The sequence below is a fragment of the Semicossyphus pulcher genome, unplaced genomic scaffold, assembly GCF_022749685.1.
Source record: "Semicossyphus pulcher isolate SPU_LCO1_2020_fin unplaced genomic scaffold, fSemPul1.0.p SCAF_7, whole genome shotgun sequence".
In the NCBI taxonomy this organism is placed as follows: Eukaryota; Metazoa; Chordata; class Actinopteri; order Labriformes; family Labridae; genus Semicossyphus; species Semicossyphus pulcher.
The window spans coordinates 20,329,005-20,356,405 of NW_027211748.1; the positions used below are offsets into that span (position 1 = coordinate 20,329,005).

The 27,401-nt window shown below is 39.8% G+C and overlaps 2 protein-coding genes across 3 annotated transcripts; one reads left to right on the forward strand and one right to left on the reverse strand.

Moving 5' to 3' along the window:
• The first annotated feature begins 531 nt into the window (after positions 1 to 531).
• Positions 532 to 23,270, forward strand: nectin4b (nectin cell adhesion molecule 4b). 2 transcript variants are annotated; one of them, XM_069684630.1, is made up of 11 exons: positions 532 to 985; positions 5,665 to 5,865; positions 7,259 to 7,426; positions 11,443 to 11,721; positions 14,687 to 14,804; positions 18,273 to 18,424; positions 18,769 to 18,928; positions 19,059 to 19,134; positions 19,457 to 19,516; positions 20,933 to 21,133; positions 21,500 to 23,270. In XM_069684630.1, exons 1-11 carry the CDS (start codon positions 931 to 933, stop codon positions 21,788 to 21,790), a joined length of 1,761 nt encoding a protein of 586 aa, XP_069540731.1. In that variant the 5' UTR covers positions 532 to 930; the 3' UTR covers positions 21,791 to 23,270. The 2 variants fall into 2 exon arrangements, with proteins under 2 accessions (XP_069540731.1, XP_069540732.1); XM_069684631.1 differs by having other exon boundaries at positions 21,536 to 23,270.
• LOC138611487 (uncharacterized) lies at positions 23,213 to 26,928 on the reverse strand. The gene is made up of 2 exons (XM_069684636.1): positions 26,507 to 26,928; positions 23,213 to 25,795 (listed from the first exon to the last, which is right to left on the reverse strand). The coding sequence occupies exons 1-2, from the start codon at positions 26,790 to 26,792 to the stop codon at positions 24,891 to 24,893; spliced, it is 1,191 nt and encodes a 396-aa protein (XP_069540737.1). The 5' UTR covers positions 26,793 to 26,928; the 3' UTR covers positions 23,213 to 24,890.
• Between the last annotated feature and the right edge of the window lie 473 nt (positions 26,929 to 27,401).

The window sequence follows — 27,401 nt, forward strand, 5'->3', positions numbered from 1 at the left end:
GACGAGGCCTTTATGTTTATTATATGAGATTCATCTTTAAAAATATTTACTCATTGGTCTTTAACTGTGAAGCTTCTGTTGGAGTTTATTTTCTCAAATGTATTATAAAACCAAGATGATTTATTAACTATATGTTAATAGATTTTTATTTTGTTTGTTTCTTCAGGTCACTTTCCCCAATGCTTTGTGAAAAGCTCTTTACAGTTGATATAAGTTGGCTGCTAAATCATTTGACTTACTTACTTTTACTCAATTGTTTTTAAATTAGAGTCTTCTTTCTCCTTCTTTTTATGAAACTGCCCATTAATTAAAATCTCGGCATAATTTTTCTTTTTTTTTATATATTGTTTTTGGCTGCTCTGTATGCTTAAAAAAAAGCAAATCAAGTTGTTTAAGTAAAAATAACGACTTTCACAACCTCACGCGAACGCATCATGAAGTGGGCGGGACTAGCTGTCGCTGGAGGCTGGGCAGTGTCAGGACAGGTGTAGAGCTCAAACCTGTGTTTTATGTACCCCTGCCTGTGCGTGACAAGCGGGACAGGTTTCTGTTTGGTTAATACACGCTTTATTTTTCTTTTCAGTGTTAGCTGTAACATTCTTGTGTTTCCGTTTGTCTGTTTACATTCACATCTGCTGCCGAGTCGTTCTTCCAGCTGCTGCAGAGGACTTCTGTTGGCAGTCGAAATGCAGTTTACAACTTGCACTAATCAATATTCAATTCTTATTAGTTGACCACAGTGGAGGGCTTCTTTTTTTTAAGCATTTTATAACAGAATTGAAAAGGAAACACCTGTTACACCTGCCTGCTTACCTGCTGGGAACTGAGAACTGTGCTGCCTGTCTGAACATAATGCAGATATCGATAATGAAAGCTTAATAAGAAAAGTTTTAAGAGGAAGAAGAAGAACCAGCTTTTATATTTGGACTTATGATGGAGCTGTCCGGGCAAAGGGCAACGTGTCTGGCGCTGCTTTTACTAATTGGTGAGTTTTCTGTTACATTCATTTACATGACAATTCACCGTTTTATAGAACACTCAACTGTCTGTGCTGTCACTCTGAGACTCCTGCTGCTGCTTTAAAGCTGTCAAAAGCCTCAAAAAGTGACTTTAAAGTCTTCAATAGAGTTTCAGTATGTCTGACACTTAATCCTGAGTATTATTCATGATCTACTGAGTCACTAATATGATTTTTCTTTCTATAATAATCCCTGAAAGGACACAATCAAGCCAGAAACTTTCCAAGCAAAGTTGCAAACTTGAAAACAAAAGAATACATTTAAAAAGGCAAACATATGTTTTTCAGTAACTTTTATATTCTACTCTGTTGCTTTAAAAACACTATAGCTTCATCCGAAGGCTATAGTCATTATTGGGTACTTTAAAAGGACAAAACCCTTTAATATCTGTCATATTCCTATGTTTATGTGTGGTAGACATATTCTAATATAATTATCTGTCTGTTTTGGTATGTACCATTATTGTACATGTTTGATTATATGTAGGCTACTGCATAGATCTGTCAGTAGTTCTTATGTAAATATTTTTCTCGCTAGTTGATCTACATGGCCAAAAGTATGTGGACGCTCCAGATTTTGTGCGTTTCCATCGTATGTTTTAATGTGTGGGAGTGTATTATTTTCCTTTTTTATGCAGATAAATGACCAAACCTTTCAGGCGTTGTTTCATTAATACAGTACACACTTTCTGGCCAAAGTGTCTGGACATCAATGTCTACTGTTACATCAGTCTACGGCTGTTTTACCTGGTTTGAATGAGGCCTGTATTTCCAGGGAAATGCTATGGTGCTATATGCTAAACGCTATAGTTGCCTGTAGTTAGACTCTATATGGCCAAAAGTTTGTGGACACCCCTGATTTTGTGCATTCTTATTTCATTGTGGAGTGTGGAGGTGTATTTTTTTTGTAGGTAAATGGTGTTTCATGAATAGAGTTTAACCTTTTTGGCCAAAAGTATTTGAACACCCATGGAGAGGACATCTAAGTGCTGCAGTATACCTTGATATTTTTAGACTGTAGTGAGATGGGGAAAGACCTCGCTTGTTTTTGTAGCCATGTCCTGTGGACTAATCCATCTCCATAAACAAGTATTTTTCCCAGTTTGGCGTAGAAGAATTTGACTGTCCTGCACAGAGCTTTGACCTCAACCCCAATCCAACACCTTCGAGGATTAGAAAAGTCGACTTTATACTCCTGAAGGGGCTGGATGGGGCCGAATATCTGCAGCCATTGTTAAATGTGATAGAAAGTCTTTCATAGATTGAAGGCTATTATAATACATTCATTTATACCCACAAGTTTGAAACAAGATGTTCAGTAGTCACATATGGGTGTATTGTTGTGGTGTCCACATCCTTTTGACCCCGCGGTGCGTCTGTTTGTCCCCACAGGTGTGGAGAAACACGCAGCATAACAGAATGCGGCTCTGTCACATTCTTACTTTTCGGAAACGTTAACCAGAACGTATTGCCCAACCTGCGTCTTCCTGTTTTTGTGACTAATTCTGTTGCTGCTTTTGTTTCCTTCCTCGGTGGAGATTAAACTCTGACAAAACTGGAGCACGCCGCTGCTCCAATTAAAAGAGCGAACGCACGTATCAGACTGCTATGTTTTTCTCTCCACCTGCACCTACAAGTGTGATTAAGTTACTGTCATCCTGAGTGAACAGGAAAAGCTTGTAGAGCAGCCTTGTGACGCTCAGGTGAAGCTGTGTTTGTCTAAAGTGTGAGTGTGTGAGGAGTGTTTAACTCTTTCATTCAGTCTGCTGTTTATCTCTCTTTACTCACACTCTCACCTCTTTTTTATTTATCTTGTTCTTCATCTAAAATACGTCTTACTTTTTCTTAACCTCTGTCTCTTCCTGTCTTTCCTCCACAATTAGGTCACCAGCACTGTAGCTCTTTGTCGACTACATGTAAGCCTTCTGTGTGTGCGCAGAGACCCCTTTCCCCTCGTTCTCTGTGTCTCCACTCTGTCCATGTGTCCTTGCATTGACTGTGTGGGATTGTGGGAGTCTGACATGTCCCATATTAGCTGCAGTGTAATCATTAATTGAGCTCATGAATCAGTAACCACAGAAAAAAAAGTGTGTTCACCCCAGGTATCAAAGGGCAAATGTTTGGTTTTTCCTCTTCCACACGTTTCACTTACGTTTGTGTGTCTGTCCCACGCTTAGATGTAGACTTTTAACCAGGTGTGATAAAAGTACAGTCAGTCTTAGTCGTTGTAGCTGGCATAGATGACAGAGTTGATAGGCAGATCTCTGATATGAGACTACGAAGGCAGAGTGTGGAAGCTGAACTTTTATGACTTCTTTCCGTGTACAAGAGAAACTAAATTCCTGAATACTTAAGTCTACATATATTTTATTTAATTTTTAATTTCAATGTTTACATTTATTTTTTGGCCTTTAGTGCGTATATTCAGAGAGAGAGAGGACAGTGGATAGTGTCAGAAACAGGGATAGAGGGAGTGAGGACAACACGCGGCGAAGGCCAAGGGTGGCAGTCGAAACCCGGGGACACAGTTTTAAGTACCGCCCCTAATTTTTTTATTTTGGTAATGCAATGAATCATTCTTTTTGTGCATCAAATTAAAAACATTAACAGCATCTTTATATTTAAACTAAAGGCTGTAACATTTAAAAAGAGAGACAGATATCTAGCACCCGTTTCAATCACCACATGCAGAATTGGGAGAATTATATTTAAAGATCAAGAACAGTGACTCCCAAAGTGTGGGCTGCGGACCACTGGAGGGCCTTAAAGGTACTTAAGGTGGGCCGTAAGGAGTCAGATACATTAGATAAATACAAAATTTTATAATTTACTATATGCATTTGTTTTTAAGTTATTTTTGCACTGGATGGCCCACTTTCACGCAAAACCTCGCTGTTAAAGACATAAAAATAATTTGGCAAATGCTTCATTTTATTCTCACGTGTTGATCAGAGTTTTGTGATTTAAGGTCTTTTATCAGCTGAAGCAGCATTCAGTTTTTATGCTCCGTATATCAGGAACTAACTCCCAGAAAATTCTTCCTCACATTTTCACGTCTTGTTTTACAATGTGTTTCTTTGCTTGTGTCGTCTTGTGTGAAGCACTTTGTATTGTCTTGTTGCTGAAATGTGCTATATAAATAAACTTGCCTCGCCTATTGTAGAAGTTCAAATAGGGGTTAGGTGATGAAAAAAACACTCATTTCAAACCTTGATATATATTTTCAACCTTTGATAAACAATCAAACTTTTCCTTAGCAAACCTTTTGGGACATAAAAATACAACCAAATCATTTTCTATCCAGGAATACCAAAGTTATTAATCTAATGTAGATAAAACAAAATTTCAATTGCATGTTGAAAACTCCCTAATACCATAATGAAATATTACATCTGTCCTCTGTGTCACAGTAGCTCTCTAAGCACCTTTCCTCACAAAAACAGGAAACAAATTCTGCATTCAAAGAAATAATTAACAGACATAAAAGCACCATTGTTCGGGCTGTTTGCTCTGTCGCCCTGCAGCATGAAGCTCCTTTGTGGAGTTTGCATGATTTCTGTGTGTCAACACATAATAAGGATAGTTAAAGTGGTGACGGCCCTCAGGTGTTGAATGTTATTGTCTGAAAAACAAACCTGTCTGGAGTTTACCAGACACCTGGCCCAATGCATTATGGGATAAGGTCAGGGGTCCTGCTATCTTTGACAATATAAAGTCTATGTGGACTCTTTCAAAGTAAAAGAATGAATTCAACGTGTTCTCATGTTAACATAAATTACATCGCAGGTGTGCTCTTGTAGGAAACTGCTGCACACTGTTTTACTGTATAAACATCAGTTTTTATTACTGTTTCATTGATGAATCTTTAGTCAATATATTGTAATAAAAGAGCTCGTAGCACCTCCCCAGAGCTTAAGGTGACGTCTTCAGATCAATTCTATAAAACCCACGTAAAAAGCCAAACTTACAATCTTACAAAACCTGCGAAAATATTAAGTCTTTACAGAAAACACTCCACAGAAGGTGTGATATTAAGAAGATAGCAGGTGTTTGTTAGCCATGCTCGCAGCGTGAGTCTGTCAGTTCAACGCTTTGACCAGAACCGAGATATCTCCATCTCTTTTCCCATCAGCCTCCTCTGCACATTAGTGCTGATAAGCAAATGCTGATATGCTAACGCGCTAAGCTAAGATGATAACATGGTGAACATTTTACATGCCTATCATCTGCATTGTGATGCTGTATTAGTGAGCAAGTTAGCATGCTAATATTAGCATTTAGCTGAAAGCGTTTTTGTTTATACAGCCACAGAGAGAGTCACTGCATCACTGGAGACTCAACGTTTTATTGTTTGATAAATCAATGATATGATCAGATTCATTATGTGTAATCAGCTAAGTGTTTTAGTACTAAAACTGATCGATAGTAAAAGCTAAAAACAGCTTCATACTTAAAGCTGTACATGCTGCATTTAATCTCTGACTATCCACTGAATTATAACTAGCTAATATATGTTTCACTCTCATCCCTTAGTTATTGTATCAATAATTTGGTCTATATATGAGTTATTGTCAAAACAATAGCAATTAATTGATTAGCTGCATTATTTTCTTCCAATTGATGGTATTCTCTCTTTCTCTCCTCAGCTGTGTCTGTACAGGGGGCCTTTGTGGAGCCTCCTCAGCCCGTCACCTCCCTGCGCTCCATGGCCGAGAGTCAGACCAGACTCCCCTGTTGGTACCAGGTGGAGGCCGGGGAGAAAGTGGTGCAGGTCACATGGTTCAAGGAGCTCCCAGACGGCAACAAGGAGCACATCATCACTGCCCACTTTAGAGACGGACACACAGGTAGGCTGCACGGAGGGTTCACAGAGAGGAGAGTTCTTTTTTGATGTGGAGATGTGCCACGTTAAGTATTACATGTTACATCAATCTTCTAACCAAATAATAATACAGTGTTCTTCTACTAAAATAGGACTGTTTGTTAATTGACTTATATCTTAGTACAAGTACTCCTTTGAATATTATTGGATAGTAGTAAAAATTATCTCGATAATTAGAAAAACTACTCTTAAGCTGTGCTCTTAAATGGAAGTAATTTCAAATATACTGTTTATTTCTATTTGTAGCATGTTAGTAGCATTAGTAAGCATCTCAGTTACAATAACAACTAAATGCTTAAAATCCAAATCATATTTAATATGATTTTTACTTTATTGTATGATATTTTAAGGAATTGATACTGCTGGAGAAGCACAGGCGTTACTTATTTATGATTCTGCATTTTATTTAGGAGTTTCCATTCCCAGGCCTTGGTAGCGTGTATTGGTATGTTTGCTGGAACAAAAGTTATTGGTCCCACCTTAAATCCTAACCTTGTAGTTTCAGGATTAAACACTTAAACTTATTCCTCCTCAGTGACAGCAAACACAACAAAACCATCACGTAGCGGTCTTTCCGTGGATGATCATACATCAGTTTTGTCTTTTATTAAATTACACTAAGATCAAGATAAACCACAGATTGTTTCATTGATACATTCACAGATGTGTTTGACTGAAGGTGGATTAAGTATCTTGTTGGTTGGGATGGTACATTAATTCATGACTCTTAGACCACTCAGCCAAGAAATTGATTTCCTTTTTAATATTAAAACAATTATTTTGACATTAACACTGTAAGATTTCCCGACAATGAGTGCCACTTTTTCTCCAGGTGTACGATATAAATTCTCAAGGGAAATAGAATGAAAGATGTAAATAAATGGCTTCTTTTATTTTAATCTTAAAGGGATTTATTGTTTTGGGAAGATTTCTAATAATTTGAGCCACGTTTTGAAACATTTAGACAGCTTCCATTCGCTAAAACTAAGGCTATAATACAATAAATCGGTGCAAGCAATGTCAGGTTGCATCTTTAATTCTCCAAATTATTATTGCATCAGAGCTTTGTGATTAAAAAGGTGTAAATGTCCAGGAATCTGATAACACTGCAGTACAGTTTGATTTGAAATGACATCATACCTGGAGCCTGTAAAGCTTTGCAGCTGGATTATTGTCTGTTGGGTGGAGATGTGACGTCATTGGATAAATGCTGTTTTACGTTCCTGGTGTCTAATAATATGATCTCCTTTATTAGAGTTAATTCCGTTGATTGAACATTCCTCATTGTTCCCACATTATTTAAAGCTTAATTTATTTGTCCAGCTTTGTAAAGGATGATGGAACTCTTTGTGTCACAGAGTTCGGGCGTTATTCCGGCCGGGTGAGGTTCGAGGGCGGGAGTCCCACAGAGAACTCGGCTCTGCTCATCCCGAGCACAGAGGAGTCGGACGAGGGCAGCTACACCTGCCACATCTCCACCTTCCCCAACGGGAACTTTGAGAGGCACATCACACTCACCGTCTGGAGTAAGATATCATCCTCCTCTCTCTTTTTCTTCCTTCTTGCCTACTCCTACTTAATCCAATCCGAGCTGCTGTAATGATGTTTAAACTGTAATCATCCTCAAAGTGGGTATGCCAACGTGGCCAAAACACTCCACACAGACAGTTTTTTTTTCATGTTCAGGGGGTGAAAAAGCAAAAAAATAGTTGTGGAAGTTGTGGTGGTTTTTTAATATTTAATATTTTTAATAATTCCTTGTAACTGCTTTAAAGTCTGTAAAAACTTCAAAACTGCAAGTTTGCAAAGGTAACTGAAAGCAAAATCAGCTTGTGCATAACGTAAGCAGTTAGATCTCAGCTGCCAAAGCACTGACAGGTTGATTTGTGCCAAAGCAGGGTGAAGCAGTTTAAGAACAAAAATAAACAGGTTCAAACCATAGGGTTTGACTGAGTTTTGATTCGTTTTCAAGTCAAGTCAAAAGTTTTCCTCTGAAGGGCTCAGGGTTAGAGTGATAATCTGGAAGATTTTCATTAGAATAAATGTCTGTGAAGTCACTATCTATCGCTGAATGAGGTAACACAATGGTGATTGAGCCTATGGCCCACTGATGAAAGCCTTTGCATTTGCAGTATTACAGACTGGGTGTCTGGTGTGACTTTTGTGTTAAAAATCACGAGCGGCGCCCAGTTAGTGATGCGTTTTCCATCACCCAGCAGTGGTTGGTCTGCCAGAGAGGGTAGGCGGAGCTAAGCGGCTGCTTTTCCGGGCTCTGCAAGTGTTGCGAGTAAACAGTAATCTACTATGGCTGAACAAACAAAGAAAAGATCGATGTCTACAGATACAACTTCAAAAATAAGTGAGAATACAAAGAAAAAGAAACAAATTCGGCGCTCAGATGAAGGCAAACAGTCTAAAAAGGAAAGCGACGGTCAGCGAGGAAAATCAAGAGTTACAACTGGAGCCAACCGTGGACGTCACACATGAAACACTGTCTGGATATCTGGGAAGTGTGCGCCCACAATTACCACTTATCACCATAGGTGCCGCTAGGTACCACTTTAGGTACCTCTTTAACTTATTGCATTAATTCGTCAACTCCCCAAAAATCCCTTTTAACCTGGAAAAAATTAAATGGAAAAATAAAGAGTAACAACAAAAAGACCGCAAAAGGTGTCATACATGGTAAATGTTACAACAGCCTATTATCTTAATAAAGTACAAACGAGTGCAATTAATTAGCTAAAAAATAACTGAAAAATAATTAAAATAAAACTGAAATGGAAATATCCAAATGCTCTGGTCTACAGATTTTGTCCTCCAGATGTAATAAAGTGTTAGTTTGGTAGATACATCAGTTAATGTCACATCATCATTATTTTAACATTTTTTCCCCCTTAATATAAAATTGTGGTACAAAAAAATGATTCCTACTAATTGTGAATGGATCGTACTTTCGGGGTAATTAGTTACAATATGGTTATTATTTCATATCATGCAGCCCCAGTGCAAAAATACATGAAAGATATGGATCACACAAGATGTCAGGCAACTTTTACCAAGCTCTTGTTAGCACTAGAAACTAGTGAGCCTTCTCTCTGTGGAAAAGGTCCAAATATTTGTCTCACCTGTTTCCAAAACAGACAAACTATGTTGGCTCTCCATTCTTCGTCGTTTATTATGTCACGCTTTCATTGGAGCCAGAACAGCAACTGTGAGAAAGTTTTTTTTAATTGATCCTTCCTGCAGTAAGGTAAACCTGCAATCGTGTTACCTGTTCTTAATGACTTTATCAGTTTGCTGTCAGTCATCATTTGGTGACAGCTCGGCTTGTCTCAACACGCCACAGATCAGAGCAAACCTACAGAAATACACAGACCAGTAACTGACAACCTGGAGCACTGGATTCTCTCCACTCCTTAAACCACAAACATTTAACCATAAAACGTTCCACGTAATTTTACAAAATGTTTATGTATCTGGATTTATTTGGGTCACTGTAATCTCTTTTTAAAAGTAGATGTTCCAATACCAACCCCAGTATCAGAAAAGCCCCAACAAATCAACTTATTTTTTTCTTCTCCAAAACAGAAACCTACACAGCAGTGATAAATATTATGGCTGACACTAACAACTACTGTTTTAGAGCAGAAAAGAAGAGCTGATATCAAGTAGATTATCATACAACAATAGAAAATAACAGCAGTGCAGTGCTAGCGGAGAGTAACCTTAGCCAAAGCTAGCTAAATGCTAGCAATCAGTGTTTTCCCCCTCTCGCATTTTTAAGGCTGTATTTTTTAAAATGTCTTTAAAGTTATGATAATTAAATCAGTACAAACACAAAAGAAAGCAGTTTCATGTTAAAAATCAGGGTGTCTTCAGTTCTATTCTATAAACAAAGGACATCAGAAGCAGCTGTGAGATGAGCTATTGCTAACGTTAGCTTAGTTTGTTTCTAGCTGGTTTTTAGGTTAGGATTCCTTCAGTGTACTGAGCATAACTATAATTCAATTAACTCAATCATATTATAGCCACACAGGGTGAGTGGTATAGCCAACAAAAGTTAGATCATGCTTATAATATGTATATTTTTTTAACGCACTAGTAGAGAGCACTTGCTATTAGCCAATACTCAAGTCTAGGTGTCTGAATCAGTATTAGGAAGGAAAATGGTACCAGAACAGGACAGTTGTATTTAACAGATTAAAAGATTGCTTCATTTGGGCTTTTTTCTGCAGTGTTTGAGATACACTACCAGTCAAAAGTTTCGACACACTTTCCCATTCACTTGTATGAGAAAATGTGTCCAAACTTTTGACTGGTAGTGTATATAATCACTTCCCATATACCACCTCAAAGGCTCTAATACTGTGAGGTCATGTCTTTGTGGAGTTCCTGTTTATAAAGCTTCTACAGCTGGTGCCCTTTTCTTTGTCTTCTAATCCATAATGGCTATTAGTTAATGCTAACTACCTGTTTCGTCTTCTACGCTAATAATCCAAACACCAGTGGAAAAATTTACCAGGCAGCACTGAGTGTTTACGACGGGGAAGACTGTGATGAGTGAGGTGTGAATCACCTTGGTGTCAAACCAGTTAGGGCACGGGGTTATGAACTGAATTGTGTAAGTTGATCACAATATCACCTTTTAACATGATCTTTCAAGGGTATCAACTTGCACAATAATGACTTGACTTGATGTTTTTAGCTAAAAATGCGTCACCACCACACCCAACGTCTGAATATGAAAGAGATTTCTTTACATGGAGGTGTATGACAATATTCTTATCTGAACCTTTTTGCTGCAATGATTTTCGATCAAACTTGTCCCTGACGTAAAATGACAATGACTAATGACACAAATAGTCTTAATGGAAAACATTACTGTCACCTTAGATAATTTTTGGTGAAGTCAAATAAGCTTAAGGCGTGATTAAGGAAGTATTAATTAAGTCTTTATGCAGTAACAATGCCTAATTGTAAGGAAGGTGGATTACATAAGCCTTTTGGATCACTACTTTTGATACTAATACTGCTTTAACTGTGGTTTCAACTAGTAGAACTTGAACTAGTAGAACTTGAACTAGTAGAACTTGAGAATACAGACTCTGAAAACCATAACCTATGGTACAGTGCATTTATATACAACGTGCAAAAGATTTAAAGTACAACATTGAATACAAATCTTACAAAAAAATTGAAGACAAAAAGTTGGTGCGACTGCAAAGGGTCAAATTCTTGATGTTGAACTTATTTTCTCTAAACCAACATATTTATTGAAAGTCTATTTTCAGTTTATGTGCACTGGAGGTTCTGTATTGTATCACAACCAGCTCTGAAAACATCATCTAATGAATGTTCTTGTGTTAAAGGAGAGCTGAGAAACTTTCCTGCTTCACTGAAGAATGTGAAAACTGCTTTGAAGCGTCAAACAAAGAAACAATAATTAAAACACATTTCTCAGTGAAGAGGGACTATAAGTCTTTAACGCTTCAAAGAACGTGAAACCCTAAACTCACCTGTTTCTCCTCTTCCTCTTTAGTTTTACCCATCTCCTCCCTGGAGCCTGTGCTACTAGTGGAGGGCCAGTCGTACCGTGTGGCCGCTTCCTGTCGAGCAGTGGGCCTTCCGCCTCCCCGCCTCACCTGGGACACCGACCTGCCGGGCCAGTCCACAAACCGCACCAATGTTGGCGGGTCTGTGTCCAGCTACTACTCCCTGCACCCTCTGCGCAGCATGAACGGGAAGAAGCTGGACTGCTTGGTGTGGCATCCCGGCCTGGAGCAGCCGCGCAGGATCTCAAACAGCCTGGTGGTTCAGTGTGAGTACAGATGATAGTGATGCTGTGTTTTAAGGCCAATAGTGGAAAAGAAGTGAAGCAGATTGGATGTTTTAATTATTTTTTTTAAATGATGAACTTGTCTTGGCACAGACATAATCTAAGTAGTTCAAATAACTATCAGTGGGAAGAACCAAAGACCCAACCATAGTTGTAGTGCAATTTATTATCAGGAAACTTGAATTAAATAAGATATAAAGGAAATAAATCAATGTATTTGTACATTTTGTACTAACAGGAAATATGCGGAAATAACGCCTGCAGTTGAACATCAAACATCTGACTTTGGAATGTGCATGTCAATCAAACTTGCTAAAAGTAAAAGAGAAAGATTTTCCCAAAGATTTAATACTTCCTTGAGCTGCCTCGCCACCATCTTCAGCTCAATACAGCATAATTATTGTACACAAGATACTAATCTTTATAGCACACTGTTGTTTGCAGCTGTGAACACCACCTACATTTCCCTTGTGCATGGCTTTCTGGGACAATGGTGTGCACTCTCACTTCTCTCTCACTGAGGATTCCAAGTTTTGTGACTCTTATAGTGTGAACACAACTACCGTACTAACACAGAAGCTCCTCCTGCTCATTGCTAATTTAACAAATAACATTTATTTCTTCCCTGTAGATATTTGTATAGCTTAACCTTCCTGCTGGGAAAATAAATGGGTAACAGTAGGCTAAACATTAGACAATATTGACAGGTTGGATCCCCGGCTGGGAAAGTGTGTGCGTAATGCTGCTTCCTCCTCTGTCACTCTTGGTGCAGCTGGAGAGAAGGCACCACAACTTCAGTTCTTTCTGTGCAACAACTACTCTTTATGCAGTGTCAATGCAACCAGAGGAGTGGACGCGGGTTAGATTAAGCATGCCTCTGATACATTTAGACTGGACTTGGCGTCACAGTAGGACGACATGGTTAGCACTTTAACACCAGTATCATTGCCATCCATTTCACAGCGAAGATGAGTCAATATTTAAAAGAAAACACTGCTTATTTTTGTTAATATCATACACTGACTTTTCTGTTGAAATCTTATTTAATGTGGTGCAGACTTTAAGGATATGTCTGTTTAAGTCACTATCTATCGCCGTATGAGGTAACATAATGGTTATGGCCTATGGCCCACTGATGAAAGCCTTCGATACCCTGGGTTTATAGATTGACAGCCTGTAGCTACAAAGGGCCTATTCAAACATTATCAAGGTTCCAGACGATCGAGAGCAGGGAATCATTTAGAAGAATCAAACGTACATGTAAAACAGTTGCACACATTCAGATTAGAGCCATGCTCACGCCTAGCTGCCACACTTTAACATCTTGACTATTTTAAACCACACCACACATTTAACATGCTGCTAATGTGCACTAAGCATATCGCATAGTTCTGGAAAACAGAAATGATAATATATCAATAGACATAATTAATCATGTGCTGATTAAAGTGATAATCTGTTAAAAAGTTGTAATTTGCCAGTAGTTGATTTTGGTAGGCTGGAGAAAAGTGTATTACAATAGTTAAGTATAGATGAGATAAAAGCAAAGTGTTTCAGCATCAGCCATGGAGAGAAAGTGACTGTATGAGATTTCTCATACAGGAACTTTGTGAAATTGTTGAGCCAGCTATGTTCAGAGCAGATTACAGAAACAGCAAACTACTATGGCTGCACAAACAAAGAAAAGATCGAGAACTACACTACCAGTCAAAAGTTTGGACACACTTTCCCATTCACTTGTATGAGAAAATGTGTCCAAACTTTTGACTGGTAGTGTACATATACAACTTGTTTTGTAACATAATTCCTTGTTACTGCGTTAACCTCTATAAAAAATTCCAAAACTGCATGGTAACAAAGAACACCTAAAATCAGCCTTTGCCAAAAGTAAATAATTTTCTGTCATGCATAATGTAAGCAGCTGATACAGCTGTCAAAGCAGTGACAGGTTGATTTGTGCCAAAGCAGGGTGAAGCAGGTGTTTAAGAACAAAAAATAAACATTTGAAAACCACAGGGTTGGATTGAGTTTAGATTCGTTTTCGAGTCAAGTCAAAAGTTTTCCTCTGAAAGGCTCAAGGTTAAAGTGATAATCTGGAAGATTTTCATGTAAATAAATGTCTGTGAAGTCACTATCTATCGGCGAATGAGGTAACACAATGGGGATTGAGCCTATGGCCCACTGATGAAAGCCTTTGCATTTGCAGTATTACAGACTGGGTGTCTGTGGCCACTTTGCGGAAAAAATCACAAGCAGCGCCCAGTTAGTTAGTTAGTTAGTTAGTTAGTTAGTTAGTTAGAGAGGGTAGGCGGAGCTAAGCGGCTGCTTTTCTGGTCTCTGCAAGTGTTGCGAGTAAACAGTAATCTACTATGGCTGAACAAACAAATAAAAAGATTGGTGACTACAGATACAACTTCAAAAATGAGTGAAAATCCAAAGAAAAAGAAACAAACTCGACGCTCAGATGAAGGCAAACAGTCTAAAAAGGGAAGCGACCGTCAGCGAGGAAAATCAAGAGTTACAACCGGAGCCGACTGTGGACGTCACACATGCAGCACTGTCTGGATATCTGGGAAGTGTGCTCCCACAATTACAGTTTATCGCCATAGGTGCCGCCAAAGAGAATGAAACTGAGATCTTCAACATTATAACTTTAAGATCCAAAACACAAAGTTTGGTACTTTGACTTAAATGTGAACTAGTCAAGACTTGAGACTTTCAAAACAGTGACTTTGCAGACTTAATCAGAGTTACAATGAAGATGAGTGTTGAAATAACAATAGTCATTGTCAAGTGGCCTCATCTGGAGCTGATAGTGTGAAGTAACTTCTTTTAATGTCCATCTCTGAATACGTACAACATCCAAGTTTTTCTCTTTGCTCCAACATGCTGTCAATGGATGAGTATTTTGTCTCACTGCATGCATATGTCTGTGTTTCTGTGTCAGACCCCCCTGATGCCGCCATCTCCGCTGGTACAGACGACTGGTTTGCAGGATTGGAGAAAGCTGAGCTGGTCTGCAGCAGCGGAGGATATCCCAAACCTGAGAACATCACCTGGACACGGTACCGTCATCATCCTGTCTGCTGCTCACACATATCTATAGTTTAAATCTGTCTGCCTGCCAGCAAGAACCTGACAATTACATGTTAATTCAGCCCACTGTAACGCTATATGCGCTGCTAAATTGCTCTTTACATGGCACTGGAATGTGTCTCGAATCATACACAAGCCACTGCTAACACGTACACGCAGACTACACACCTGCTTGAATGTAAAGATGGGTGTCCCTCTCCCCTACTTCCATTCACAGCAGAATAAAAGCTTTGGTGTCATGTTGCGCAATTTGAAGTTAGAAAAAGAGCAAGGGAGATATTTTCACACGAGGGAGGGAGTACGCGACACGAGGAAGAGCAGGAGACACATGTTAAGCACTTAATCATAGAGCCATGCTTTAAATATCACTGTAATGCCTGCTAAAACACAGGGTCTGCACTTTAATTAGAGACACTGCTGCAGCCATTACAGCTGCGACTGAACACACAATGATCGAATGTTGTGTGCTGAGTGAGAAATATTTCACACGAGACAATATCTTGAAATATTAACATTATTTGGGATTAAAACCTCAACCAGAAAGACTTCAGCATCACAGGGAATGTGCTTATCTACTTTGTTGAGAATATATGTGCAAATTGATAACACTCTCATGTCCGTGCAGTGAATATAAAGCTACAGCTAACACTTGTTTAGCTTCGCATTAAGACAGGAAACAAAGGGAAACAGTTAACATTGCTTTGCCCAGAGGTAACAAAATATACCCCCCTGCATCTTGGTGCTTTGACTAGAATCTATTTGCGTGCTGAAGGTGGATAACTATCATTTTCTACCATCTTCTGTTTGCTAGATGCAATCTCCACCTGTGACTCTTTGATAAAAGGCTGGTTACAGTGAGGTTTGGAAAAAAAAAAGGATCTGAGCTCGTTCCAGCTCGAGGCGCACGTCTTTTTTGTTGAAGCCTACTGTTAAAAAAAATAGCATTTTTTTTCCACTGTTGTTAAGGCAACCACCGAATCATTAGCTGTCATTAACCTAACCGTTATATTGTAAACTGACAGAAGGCCCGCCTCTCCTTTCATCTGATTGGACAATCAGAAAAACGCCAATGACGTCGGGCACTTCTCTGCTTTGAGTTAAGTTTTTTCAACTCGAGGCGCTCAGAATGGAAAAACGTGAGGCACTCTGCAACGCAAAAGCAGCGCCCAAAAAGCGTCCCTGTCATTGAAAACAATGACAACAAAGCAGCCCCCAGCTGCTAAAACGCGCTCTTTATCAGTCTGTCACTTCCTGTCCTCACAGTGGAGGTGGCCTGACAGTGGAGCCTGCAAAGGAACCGGCCTGAGACTAACGGTCTGCTGCCAGACCCCTCTCGGAATTATGCCACTTCCCTTCAACCGTGCAACATAAAATGTGTTCATAAAGGATTTAGGTATAGATAAATGATGTAATCTAAAATATCAGAATAAGAATAAAGGATTTTTATTTATAGATATTATTCATGTTATTTGCATGCAAAATAGGTCTACCCAACTAGCGGACGAAAATTTCAACCCGTAGCAACATTTCAAAAGTAGCCCAGTTCCACGGGAAAACCGCAGACTTAGCAACACTGGTTGTGGGGTCCATTAGGAGCCATGTGGTAGGTAGAGTAGGTAAAGTAGGTAGTATCGGCACTGTCAGTCCATTGAGCTCGCATGAACAGAGTCTGTGGCATTGCTGCTTGGGTTGCGGTGAGCACTAAGGGTCATGTGGAAGGTTAATTATAAGTACTGGGATGAGGGCACAGGGGGAGGGGTTTCTTCACTGAGCGCTTATCCTCATTATTAGGGCACAAGTATCTTGTATTTAATACAAATTCAAAAAACTTGACTGTCCACCTGGGACACCTATTTCACTTGTATGAAATCCATTCTACTTGGCATTTGGTATGCACATGATAAAATACTAATATTAATAGTTTGTTCTTTCGTTGCACTTTTCTCTTACAAACAGAAAATTTTATATGATTCATTCAATATAAAAATTTTTTAGAATTGTATATGTGTTTCCTGTTTTGCATGTAAATTCATGTATTATGGGCGTTCATCCGTATGTAATACTTGAATTTACTTTTATATGCATATTCACATATTTACACCTGGACCAAAGGAAGATTAGTTGTTCAGTTCGTAGCAGCTGTTGAGGATCCAAATAAAAAACACACATTAACTGAGAATTTATATTCTAAGACAAGTAACAAGTAGTTCTCTAAATATTTTAATACCTTTTTTGTTTTCTTAACCATCATCCACGATCTATTAACTCAACTCAACTTTATTTATATAGCACCTTTCATACACACAAGCATGCAACCCAAAGTGCTTTACAAAGACAAACAGACAGAAAAATAGAAGAGAAATTGACAACAACAAATACAATTTTAGACTAAAACAAGGAAGTAAGGAAGTAATCATCTTAAAAAGATATGATTACAAAATGAATAAAAAATAAATCACTACGGTAAAAGCAATAAAATGTTTGTAATCAAATTAAAAACAATATAGACAAAATAAATACCAGAGATAAAGCTTTGTATTAAACAATGATAAGAACTTTATCATTAAAGTATATTTTAAAAACAAGCAGCTGCACCACCTCCATTTCCTTTGTGCATGGTGTTATGGGACAATAATTCACTCACTGACTTCTGAAAAAATGCCAAATTGTGTCACATTTCTAGAGTAAAAACCTCTACAGTTTAAATCTGCTCTGCCCAAGTGTAACATAATACGCTGACCTGCAACTCCTTGCATTGAGTAGAATCGTTTTGGCTGCTGAAGCTGGATTACACGCCTTATCTCTATCATTTTCCAACATCTACTCTGTGTCAGATGCAATCTCCACCTGTGACTCCGTGATAAAGGGCTGGTTAGAGAAGCTAGGTGGGGTTTGGAGAACAGAAATCTGAGCCGGCTCCAGTTTGCAGGGGGGGTGAAGCAGCATTTAAAAGGCTGCTGCAGCACACAGAAACCAGGGGCAACATGAGCCCTCTCAGTGGACCTGATCAGAAACTGGCTCTTTATTATGCGGCCTGTGATGTCTTCAGCTGCACAGTGTGGGACTCTGTAGCTGAACCTGCTTAAATCCCTCAAACCTAGTATTTATTCTGTCTATTCAGATCAATGGGCGCCAGCTGTAAGCCCGGCAGATTGGTGGTTACACTCTGCGCTGAACCTGATCCTGTGTTGTGTTTAATCAACCGAATAACTTCTGTAATTTCATGCTGTTGTTTTAGAACAGATATTTCCTCCTCTGACACTTACACAGAAATACCTTAACGCTGGTTTGCACTTTGTTTGTTTCATTCCTCAGAAAAATGAGTCACAGCTTTTGTTTCAAGTGACTCATCACTTCTGTATTGTTGATCTTCGGGTTCACCTCTGCGACACATCATTGCAAATTAATGCTGACATTTTACCTCTGATTATCCGCAGGAGGGGAGGAGCTCTGCCGGATGGGGCGTCTGTGATTGGAGGACGGCTTGAGTTTGGGCGGGCCCTCCGCATGAATGACAGCGGGGTCTATGAGTGTGTGGTCAGGAACAACGTGGGAGTAGGAAAGACGGAGTATATACTGACAGTAAAAGGTAAGTGCAAAGAATTTCAGCTTTGTTGGTGGTTCAGATCACACAGGATTAAAATGAGAAGCTGCGCTGCTACGGTGTGCTTTGTTGGCATTTTAGAAGGAGGAAATAAGAGGATGGAGACTTGGAATCATGAGTTTTACTCGAGTTTTAAACAACAAAAAAAAGCATTGAGGGAAATTCTCCTTCTGATTTGGAGTAATTGAGCAGATCTGCTGCCCCCTTGTGATGCATTAAAGGCATGAAAAGAGGCTATTAAACTCAATCAGGGTCATAATTGCTGCATGAAACTTGTTCTGCAATGTGTGTGTGTTTGTGCAAGAGATTCATCGTCGTCTTTCTTGCAGAGACCTCTAAACAAACGCTGCCCATCGACAATCAGCTGCTGATCATTATTGGGGCTTCAGCTGGAGCTTTGGTCATGGTGCTGGTTATTGTAGTCCTGCTGGTCAACCGCTACCACCGACACAGGAACAAGAAGCTGGAGAGGGAGCTCAATGAAAAAACGTAAGCTCACACCCATTATCATGATGACTGCTTGTATGCTATTAAATCTGTTAACACTATGGCTATTTTTAGATTATCTCCCCTGACACACTGTTTATCGGTAAATCCTCATGCTGTCTTTTTTTCCCAGGGAGGAAATTAACAGCTTCTCCAGACAAGCCTCCTTCAGGAGACTCAACTCTGTGAGCACGGACCCCAGAGTGCCGGTAAAAACACACTCGCACACAGATACACACAGATACTAACGCAGAAAAACACACTCTCCTGCTGAGAACAATACCCCGCAGGTTTACACAAACCAGGTTGACACACCCGCCCCGGGCCGGGCGTAGCCGGGGTGGAGCCGCCGGCGACTCAGGATCCATGTCTACTGTAAAGGCCGATGATTACAGGCTGCTGCAGCTTCAAACAAATAGCCTGCAGTGTTTATACACAGTTATTATTAGTATCCCATTCTGTGTGAATCATTTTATTTATCTTTTGTGTTCATGTTTTTTAACTTTCTTTCACTCTCTCTGTTCTTTACAGGCTGAAGATTACGCCATGCTCAGAGTAGACAGCCGAATGAAGAACAGTGAAATGTCTCTGGTGAGTTTCTGACCTCGGGGCAAAACCCCCCCAACCGCTGAAATTAAGTCTTTACAAGGGGGGCGGTCACACATGGCCAGAGGGGAAAATGTAGAGTGGATAAAAAGTTTAGGCTTTATCTTCTATCTGCTATTAGGCAACAAGAGTGCTCTGATGCGAGCATCATGATTCAGGTTAGCAAGATTAGCTCATTTTAAAATAGACTTGTTAGGTACTAACACAGAGTTCTGATAGGAAGGAAAAGAAAACATAGCAATGCTCCCTGAGTCAAATCTAAAATATGAAGAAATGAGTTCACTGTGATTGTAGCAAGAGAGCCTTGTGTCTTTTTTTGTCTACAAAATTACACTTTGGACAAGATTAAACTTGTGCCCTGGCCAAGACAGCAGCAGCACACTTTAACAAAGTTTCACACATACAACACACAGCATTTACAAACAACAAGTCCACATATTCTGGGTCAGATAGCGAAAAGTCTTTAATCAAAGCATCTACAACCTGATGCATCTTCCTCCAACGCCTTCAATCTACTTTTAAAATTATTTAAAGAGATCAGCTCCCCCAGAGCAAAATCATCCTCAAGCAGATTCCACTCAGCAGGAGCAGCGTACCTAAAACCCCTTTTCCCCATTTCAGGACACACTTTGGGGACAGATAGCAAAATTAAGTCTTGCGAGTGGGTCACAGAGCGAAGACTGTGGCTTCCAGCGTTTTTTAGATTAATAAATTACATAAGTAAGAGGGAAGCAAATTAAGAATGTCCTTATAAATAAGGACATGCCAGTGATTTAGTCTACGATCGGACAATGCAGGCCAGCAAACTCGAGCACACAGGGAGCAATGATGACCCAGCTAGCAGGGAACGTTCCCATAACATTGGCTAACATTACCTATGAGTTCTAATTACGTTTGATTCTAATTACGTATTCAAAGAACGTTTTAAGGACGTTTATCATTTCAAATAATGTTCTTGTAACGTTAAAACTTAAACTAAGACGAAACGTTTTAACTGCAACATTCTGAGGATCTTTTCAGGACGTTATTGAGGCCTGGGATATCAGAACACCTTTTATTAAACATTTGCTCGATGTTACATAAAAACAAAGGTGAGACATTGAGTCTCCTTATAATTTAGCTCAGGGGCTTTTCCTCCAGCTAACAAAAAAAAGAACTAACTCCACCCCTGCGGTAATTAATATCAGGGGTAAATGCTGAATATAGTAATTAAAGATGAAATTGCCCAAATTCAATACAACCGTGTGAAAAGTGGCATCAGTCACCAGCTTTCTATTTTCTCTAACTTTCTGCTGTCTACTATAACATAAAAAGAATACAAAGACATTCACATCTACATTTGTCATTGTTTATCACTTGTTGTCCGTGTTGTGACTGTTTGATTCTCCTCCCCGCCTGCAGGAGCGTCCCATCTACAGAGGCAGCCAGTCCACTCTGGAAGGGAAGTGGGGGCCTGCTGGAGGGGTGGAGGTGGACGAACTGGGGCGTCCCGTCGTCTGGCACGACGGCAGAGAGAGCCTGAGAGGAGCAGAGATGGACGGAGAGAAGGAGGAGCGCAGGAGGAGGGTGGAGTCATACCTGAAGAGCAGCAACATGTCACTGGTATGTGTCAGCATCTCAGAGATTAGCTTGATATGCATTGAGTTTCGTTTGTATTGTGTCATATGGTATTGTGTTTTATTTACTAATGTATCGGTGCAGTCGCTGTCATGGAGACAAAGCAAAGGACAACAAACAAGAACAAAGGAGCCTCTGTGATTTGTTTCATTATGAAAGTGTCAGAGCAGCTCTGTCCCTTAGAAATTATAACATTATCTTGCATATATGTGAAAATAGAAAATGTAGTAAGAGGACTTTAAATATGTTCAAACAAATCCATCCATCCACTTAACTGGATGTTGGCCTGATTGGCTAACTTAAACACTTAAAGAAAGAGGCATCAAATGCATCTATATCCATTTCTACCAGGACTCAGGTCTGCCCTCTTCCCTGGTTCCCGTGAAGGCCCAGCAGGACGAAGGCGTCGGGCCCAGAGAGCCAGACCTGGGCCACCTCAGGGAGGGAGACTCCCCACCTGAAGAGGAGTGGGCTCCCACCCAGTCGCCGACAGAGAATGAACGCGACGACGATGATGAAGACAGCAGCTCTTATCAGATCTCGGAGGCACTCACAAATCACTTCTACTACAGCAACGGGGTCCTCAGGCCCAGACCACACTCCAACGCCATCCTGCTGCACCCAAGAGGACAGATCATCTAGACCACAGACTCTTTATGTAAAACAGGAGGTGAGAGAGAAAGTCTGCGTGCTTTTACAGTGACCACAGCGGGCAATAACCCCCAAGAAGGAGCCAAAATTTCTGACCTTTTGATTTTTTTAAATCTAATCCTTTAAAAATTGGGTTCTTTTAAAACATTTTTGGAACATTTTATACCTTTACTGGATTGAAGACAGTAGAGATAGCTGACAGATAAGACATGACAGGATGTTTCCAACCAGACATGAACCAGAAATCTTAGGACTCATGGCCATCAGGTCGATCTGTTCTTACTACGTAAAGTAGGGATGCACGATATTGGATTTTATTGCGAATATCCGATATGCTGATATTTTCCAACCCTTTTTGCCAATTTCGATACCGATATATAAGGCACGTTTATTCCACCTAATTGCAGAGAACATCAAGTCTCCCATGTAGTGGAATTAGTATCATGCCTCCTCTTATTTTATTGGCCCACTGGCAGATTATTGAGATTCAATTTGTAGCGTTGAATGAATGAGATTTGGCACCTCCTCGCATGACAGATGCTGAGCAACCTTTGCAAATAGCAACCTTCCTGTCTGTTTCGGAAACTTTGAAATACTGCCAAACCGCAGACGTCTTGCATCCTTCTTCACGCTTGACAGAAGAGGCGTGATGCAAGCAGAGCGCACGCACAGTTGCGCCAAGTTATTGTCATAGCATTACGTCTGGCTTTTTTTTGGGAATCATCGATTTAGGCATAATTAAAGCGTTTTATCTGTGGAAAATATCGGCAGAAAAATGTGCATCCCTTATGTAAAGGAGGCCTGCAAGTTGCCTTTCACAGACCACAATTGCATATGAATAAGAAAACCTTTCGCTTCCTAAACATACAGGGAATGTTTCCAGTTACTCAATGTTTTCCTTTAATGGCCAGCAAAGAGTTGCTTGTTTACATCAAAGACAATTTCTCAGCTCAAATGTAAAGAGCAAACTGTACTACAAACTTTAATATTTTCAGCTTGGGTGCACCTGTGGATAAGAAGTTAGTGTGTGCATTCCTGTATGTATGTATTGTATAAATATAAAAAGAAGCGATAAGCAGCTACGGTGTGTTTATGTAATAGCTAACTGCAACTACATAAAGGCTGTTACCCAGAGGACCTAAACAAAGACATGGACCAAGCTACCAGGGTGGTGTGGATGGACAAGGATTGACAAACCTGGCTTCCCTGGCCTGGTTTAAACCATGTCTATATGTCTACATTAACTCATCAGTGGACAGCAGTGAACAGACTGGGTGGAACGTAAAGAAGATGAACTGTTGTGTATATGTCTTTGTGTACATTTGTTTTTTATCCATTCAGTGTTTTTGTATGAAACTGAGAAAAAACTGACATGTAAATGCTGAATTTTTTATTCATAAAAGCACAGCATAAAAACAAAGTCACTGTTATTTGTTATAACCTGGGACGATTAAGCTTCTTTAAGCTCATGAATGAGGTTAAAGGGATATCATTGATCACAGCTGCTGCCGTAATGAAGCGTTTGTATTAGACTATAGTGATAATCATCGTTCTGACGCTTACGTCCTCATTAGCTCAGTAATGACTTAAAAATGAAAATCGTGGATGGAAGAAAAACGGGGGTTTTCACAGGGTGGCTGGTCTCAGTTTGTGTGACAGGGAGCTCATTGGTTTGAGGGAAAAAATTATTAACTTTATTGTACTTTTATGAGACGATTGATACAACTCATTCCTGTAGGATATTTATGAACCTTCAGACAGCAGCTGCTTAGCTTAGCATTGAGACTGGAAGCAAGGGGAAACGGTTAGCTAGCTCTAGGATCAGTATCTGCCTACCAGCCCCTTTTAAGGCTCACTAATTAACATGTTGTGTGTTTGTGTAATTTATACAAATACTAAAGTGCAAAAAAGGTAAAGTAGTGGATTTACAGGGGGCTCTATGCTGGACTATTTATTGTACTGATTAATTACCAACATATCACACGCTAACTGGTAATTAAGAAGTGCTGTTTACCTTCGAAGAGAGCCAAGCTAGCTTCTTCCCCATTTACAGCCTTTGTGCTAAGCTAAGCTAAACAGCTGCAGGAGGTCACTTGTGCACGTTACAGATATGAATGTTATCAATCTTCTCATCTTACTCTCTTCAATAAAGCGAATTTGTGCATTTCCGCTCTTCCACTCAAAGCAGATACTCTTGGATGATTCGAGGGACGTCAGGCTACCTAGAGGAAGAATCTCCCAGCATGCAATGGAACACCTGTGGATCCCTTGAGAGAGCTATAGAGGAATTAACTTTAGGAGATGAATGTTGAAGATGTTTCTCTGATAAGAGTCTAACTTTGATGAAAAGTACACATCAAAATTGCAGCTAAAAGGGGGCCTGGTTTAGCTCAGTGGGCGGAGCAGGCCCCTTTATACAGAGGCTACAGTTCGACTCCCGTCCTCTGCCCTCATCCCACAGTTCAGTCTCTCAAAAGGCAAAAATGATAAAATGCTTTTTTAAAAATGGCGATATAATGCAACTTTGCAAGTCGAAAAAGAGGAGTTCAGGCTTCCCTTCTTGATTTGTGTTAGATACATCTAACTGTCCTTTACAAAAGGAAGAGTCTCAAAAATATCATTAATAAAATGTACTTAAAATTCCCTGTTTCAGCAGCAATACAAGGCTCTGTTTCAGTTTTTCCATCCTGTCAAAGGAAAATTTGTAGGCCAACATATTTGGCTGAAGGGTCTAAAGGTTATACATCCAGAGGTTCGACCTCAAAAACTTCCTTAATTACACTGATTTCACATCAATTAGCAATTATTAAAGACCAGTTGTGTCCTTGGGGCCGGACGCCTCACGTGGTTTTATCATATTTTATCTGTTAATTGGCTGGCTTTACAAACAATACAGAAGTACCAAAACTACTTCTTACAATCAAAGCTATGTCAAAGTTCTAGTTTATCCCAAAAATAAAGGAGTGCACAGTAAAATCCGTCAGCTACATTACTTCTCAGTAATATCAAAATACAAACAGAATTTGTTAGTTAATCTAGACATTAATGCCACAAAGTTATTTCTAGCTTTTATCACCCTTTAAAAATCAAATCAAACAGCGTTTTGGGCCAGAGCCTCTTTGTGAGTCCTCTGGTGAGTGCGAAGGTTACTCCTCTGAGAAAAACACTTGCCACATGTGTCGCATGTGTACGGTTTCTCTCCCGTGTGAATCCGCTGGTGAATCTCCAGATGGCTGACACGGTCGAAGCTTTTGCCGCAGAACGGGCAGATGAACCATTTCTCCTTTATGCGGCGGCTCGCTATAGTTTTGTGCAACTCGGGGTCATTTAAAAGGAAGAATCTGTTGTCGGGGTTAAAAGCTGACATGTTTTTAGTTTGTGGTTTGTTGAATCTGATGGAAACTCCTCTCTCTGGTTGATTTATTGCTTCTAAAGGCTGACTTGGCTGAGCCTGGTCAAATGTCACAGGAGCCCTTGATTTGCTTGATGCACCTTGTCCGTGATCTCTAACAAACCTGTCAGAGTATGCTGTCTCTGCTGAATTATCAAAAATGTCCAATGCATTCTGAATGAGTAGAATTTCTGAGTCCAGGTTTTGTGAAAGCTGCTTTGGTTCCAAAAAGCAGTCCGAGTCATCAGCAGTGTCGCTGTCTCCCACTGACACCAGCGACCACTCCTGGCTCTCCTGTTCTTCCACAACCTGAGCGGGTTGAAGGTTCAGCTCCATCTCTTGGTGACCTGCTGCGTCGTTAACAGAGTGATCAGAGTCCACTATCTGCTCCACAATCTGCACGTCGTCCTCGTCTTCTAGCTTGACGATTAAGTCTTCATCTTCATCTATGTTGTCGTTCTCACAGAGGTCAGACCTGAGCGGCTCACACTGATTGTCTTCTGTCTGTGGAGGCGGTGTTGGTGTTCTGTGATTGGCTGGGATGTCCGCCTTCTCTCCGACACTCTGCTCAGAAGACAACGTCTGGACTGAATCTATTATGGGCCCTGAAACAACAGAGCAGGTGCATTTTTTTTAAAACATACCACACAGCTCAAAGAAGACATTTTAAAATATAGTTTTGCTTTGTGACTAATGCACAGCAGTATCTACAGAAGTGGTTCCCAACCTTTTTTCCTTGGAGCCCCCCCTGGTTGTATCTAAGAAAGGCTGAGACCCCCTAGCCCACACACATGTACACACATACACCAAAACAATAAAGTGATTCATTCCAAATCTGTATTGGCAAAGATAAATAGTTCTTTGATGTTTTAGTTGATCAAAGTTAGCTTTAGTTATTATAATAAATACCCTTTTTATTTAAATTTAAATATGTGGATGTAGGCATTTCTGTGTGTATGTATAGATGAATATATTTTTAATAGTTGAATAGACTTTTGATTATCAAGTAAGTGCTTTTTTAAGGATTTTATTTAACATGTACAAATCTAATCTTGACAGTCTCAGTGCAGACAAAGCCATACGCACCCCACGCAACCCCAGTGATCTTTGGCGGACCCCAGGTTGGGAACCATATTAGTAAAACATTGACAGGGAGAATTTAACTGCAGGGTACTTTTCCTTGAGATACTTTAGGTCGAGTTATAATGACAACACTGATAATATTTTTACCAAAGTAAGGTTTTCAGTGCATTAAATACAATATAAAACCATATAACATGGTTATAATCTATACTCCAGTCAGTTGTAATACTTACCGTCAGCGGTAGGCGGCAGCAGCTTGTTCTGCTGGTCTCTATTGGACGAAGATGATGAGGACAGATTTGTAGTCTGAGCCGTTTGAGACAGAACCGTTAAACGCTCACTTTCCATCAACATCAACTTCCTGTTCAGGGCTTCAATTTCGTTCTCTCTCCGGCGAAGCTCGACCTGAACTAGAGTGAAGCCGTCCTCCCACAGCTTACTGATTTCTAGCACGGCAGCTTTAGCTAACATCTCCATGATCGAGGTTAGCTTGCTCTGGAAAGCCACACAGTTCGCCATGTTGCCCCCCCGGGGTCAGCACCTCTGCCTGCTGTAAAGCTAGTGTCGTGACAACCGTTAAGATAACTTTCTACGTGGGAGGAATCACCCAAAAGTGACAATCACGTCCTTTGAAGTTTACATTACAGTTGCTGTTTAAGGTGAAAAACATGGAAGTGTAATACAATAGTAACCGGAAACGTTGGTGGTCACGTGACGGACGGTACATATTGAAGGACAAAATTTCTCTAGAGCAAAACAAACCGCCCAAATTTTGCGTTGTAAGAACTTTATCAACAATGAACAAATAGTTTGTAAGCAGAAATCTAAGATTAATAATGAATTTTTCATTAATAACAGCTCCTGTAAAACATCAGTAATGTCCAGTAATGGAAGAAGTACTCGGACCCAACACTACATTACTAATAACCTACTTCACTATTCAGAATACAAATAAAACCATGTAATAACCTACTTCACTATTCAGAATACATATAAAAGCATGTAAGTATAATCTGTAAAACCCACTTGAAGTACAAGAAGCATGTCTCCTGACTTATACTTAAAAATATTATATAATTTGATCATTATATTATTAATCATGTTGAAATCAGGATTTAATTTCCAATA

Excerpts from the sequence above, each read along its gene's own strand:
- nectin4b (XM_069684630.1), top strand. The coding sequence starts at position 931 with ATGATGGAGCTGTCCGGGCAAAGGGCAACGTGTCTGGCGCTGCTTTTA. Across the intron at positions 7,427-11,442 it reads CATCACACTCACCGTCTGGA|TTTTACCCATCTCCTCCCTG; the intron begins GTAAGATATCAT and ends CTTCCTCTTTAG. Across the intron at positions 19,517-20,932 it reads AGAACAGTGAAATGTCTCTG|GAGCGTCCCATCTACAGAGG; the intron begins GTGAGTTTCTGA and ends CCCCGCCTGCAG.
- LOC138611487 (XM_069684636.1), bottom strand. The coding sequence starts at position 26,792 with ATGGCGAACTGTGTGGCTTTCCAGAGCAAGCTAACCTCGATCATGGAG. Across the intron at positions 25,796-26,506 it reads GCTGCCGCCTACCGCTGACG|GGCCCATAATAGATTCAGTC; the intron begins GTAAGTATTACA and ends CTGTTGTTTCAG.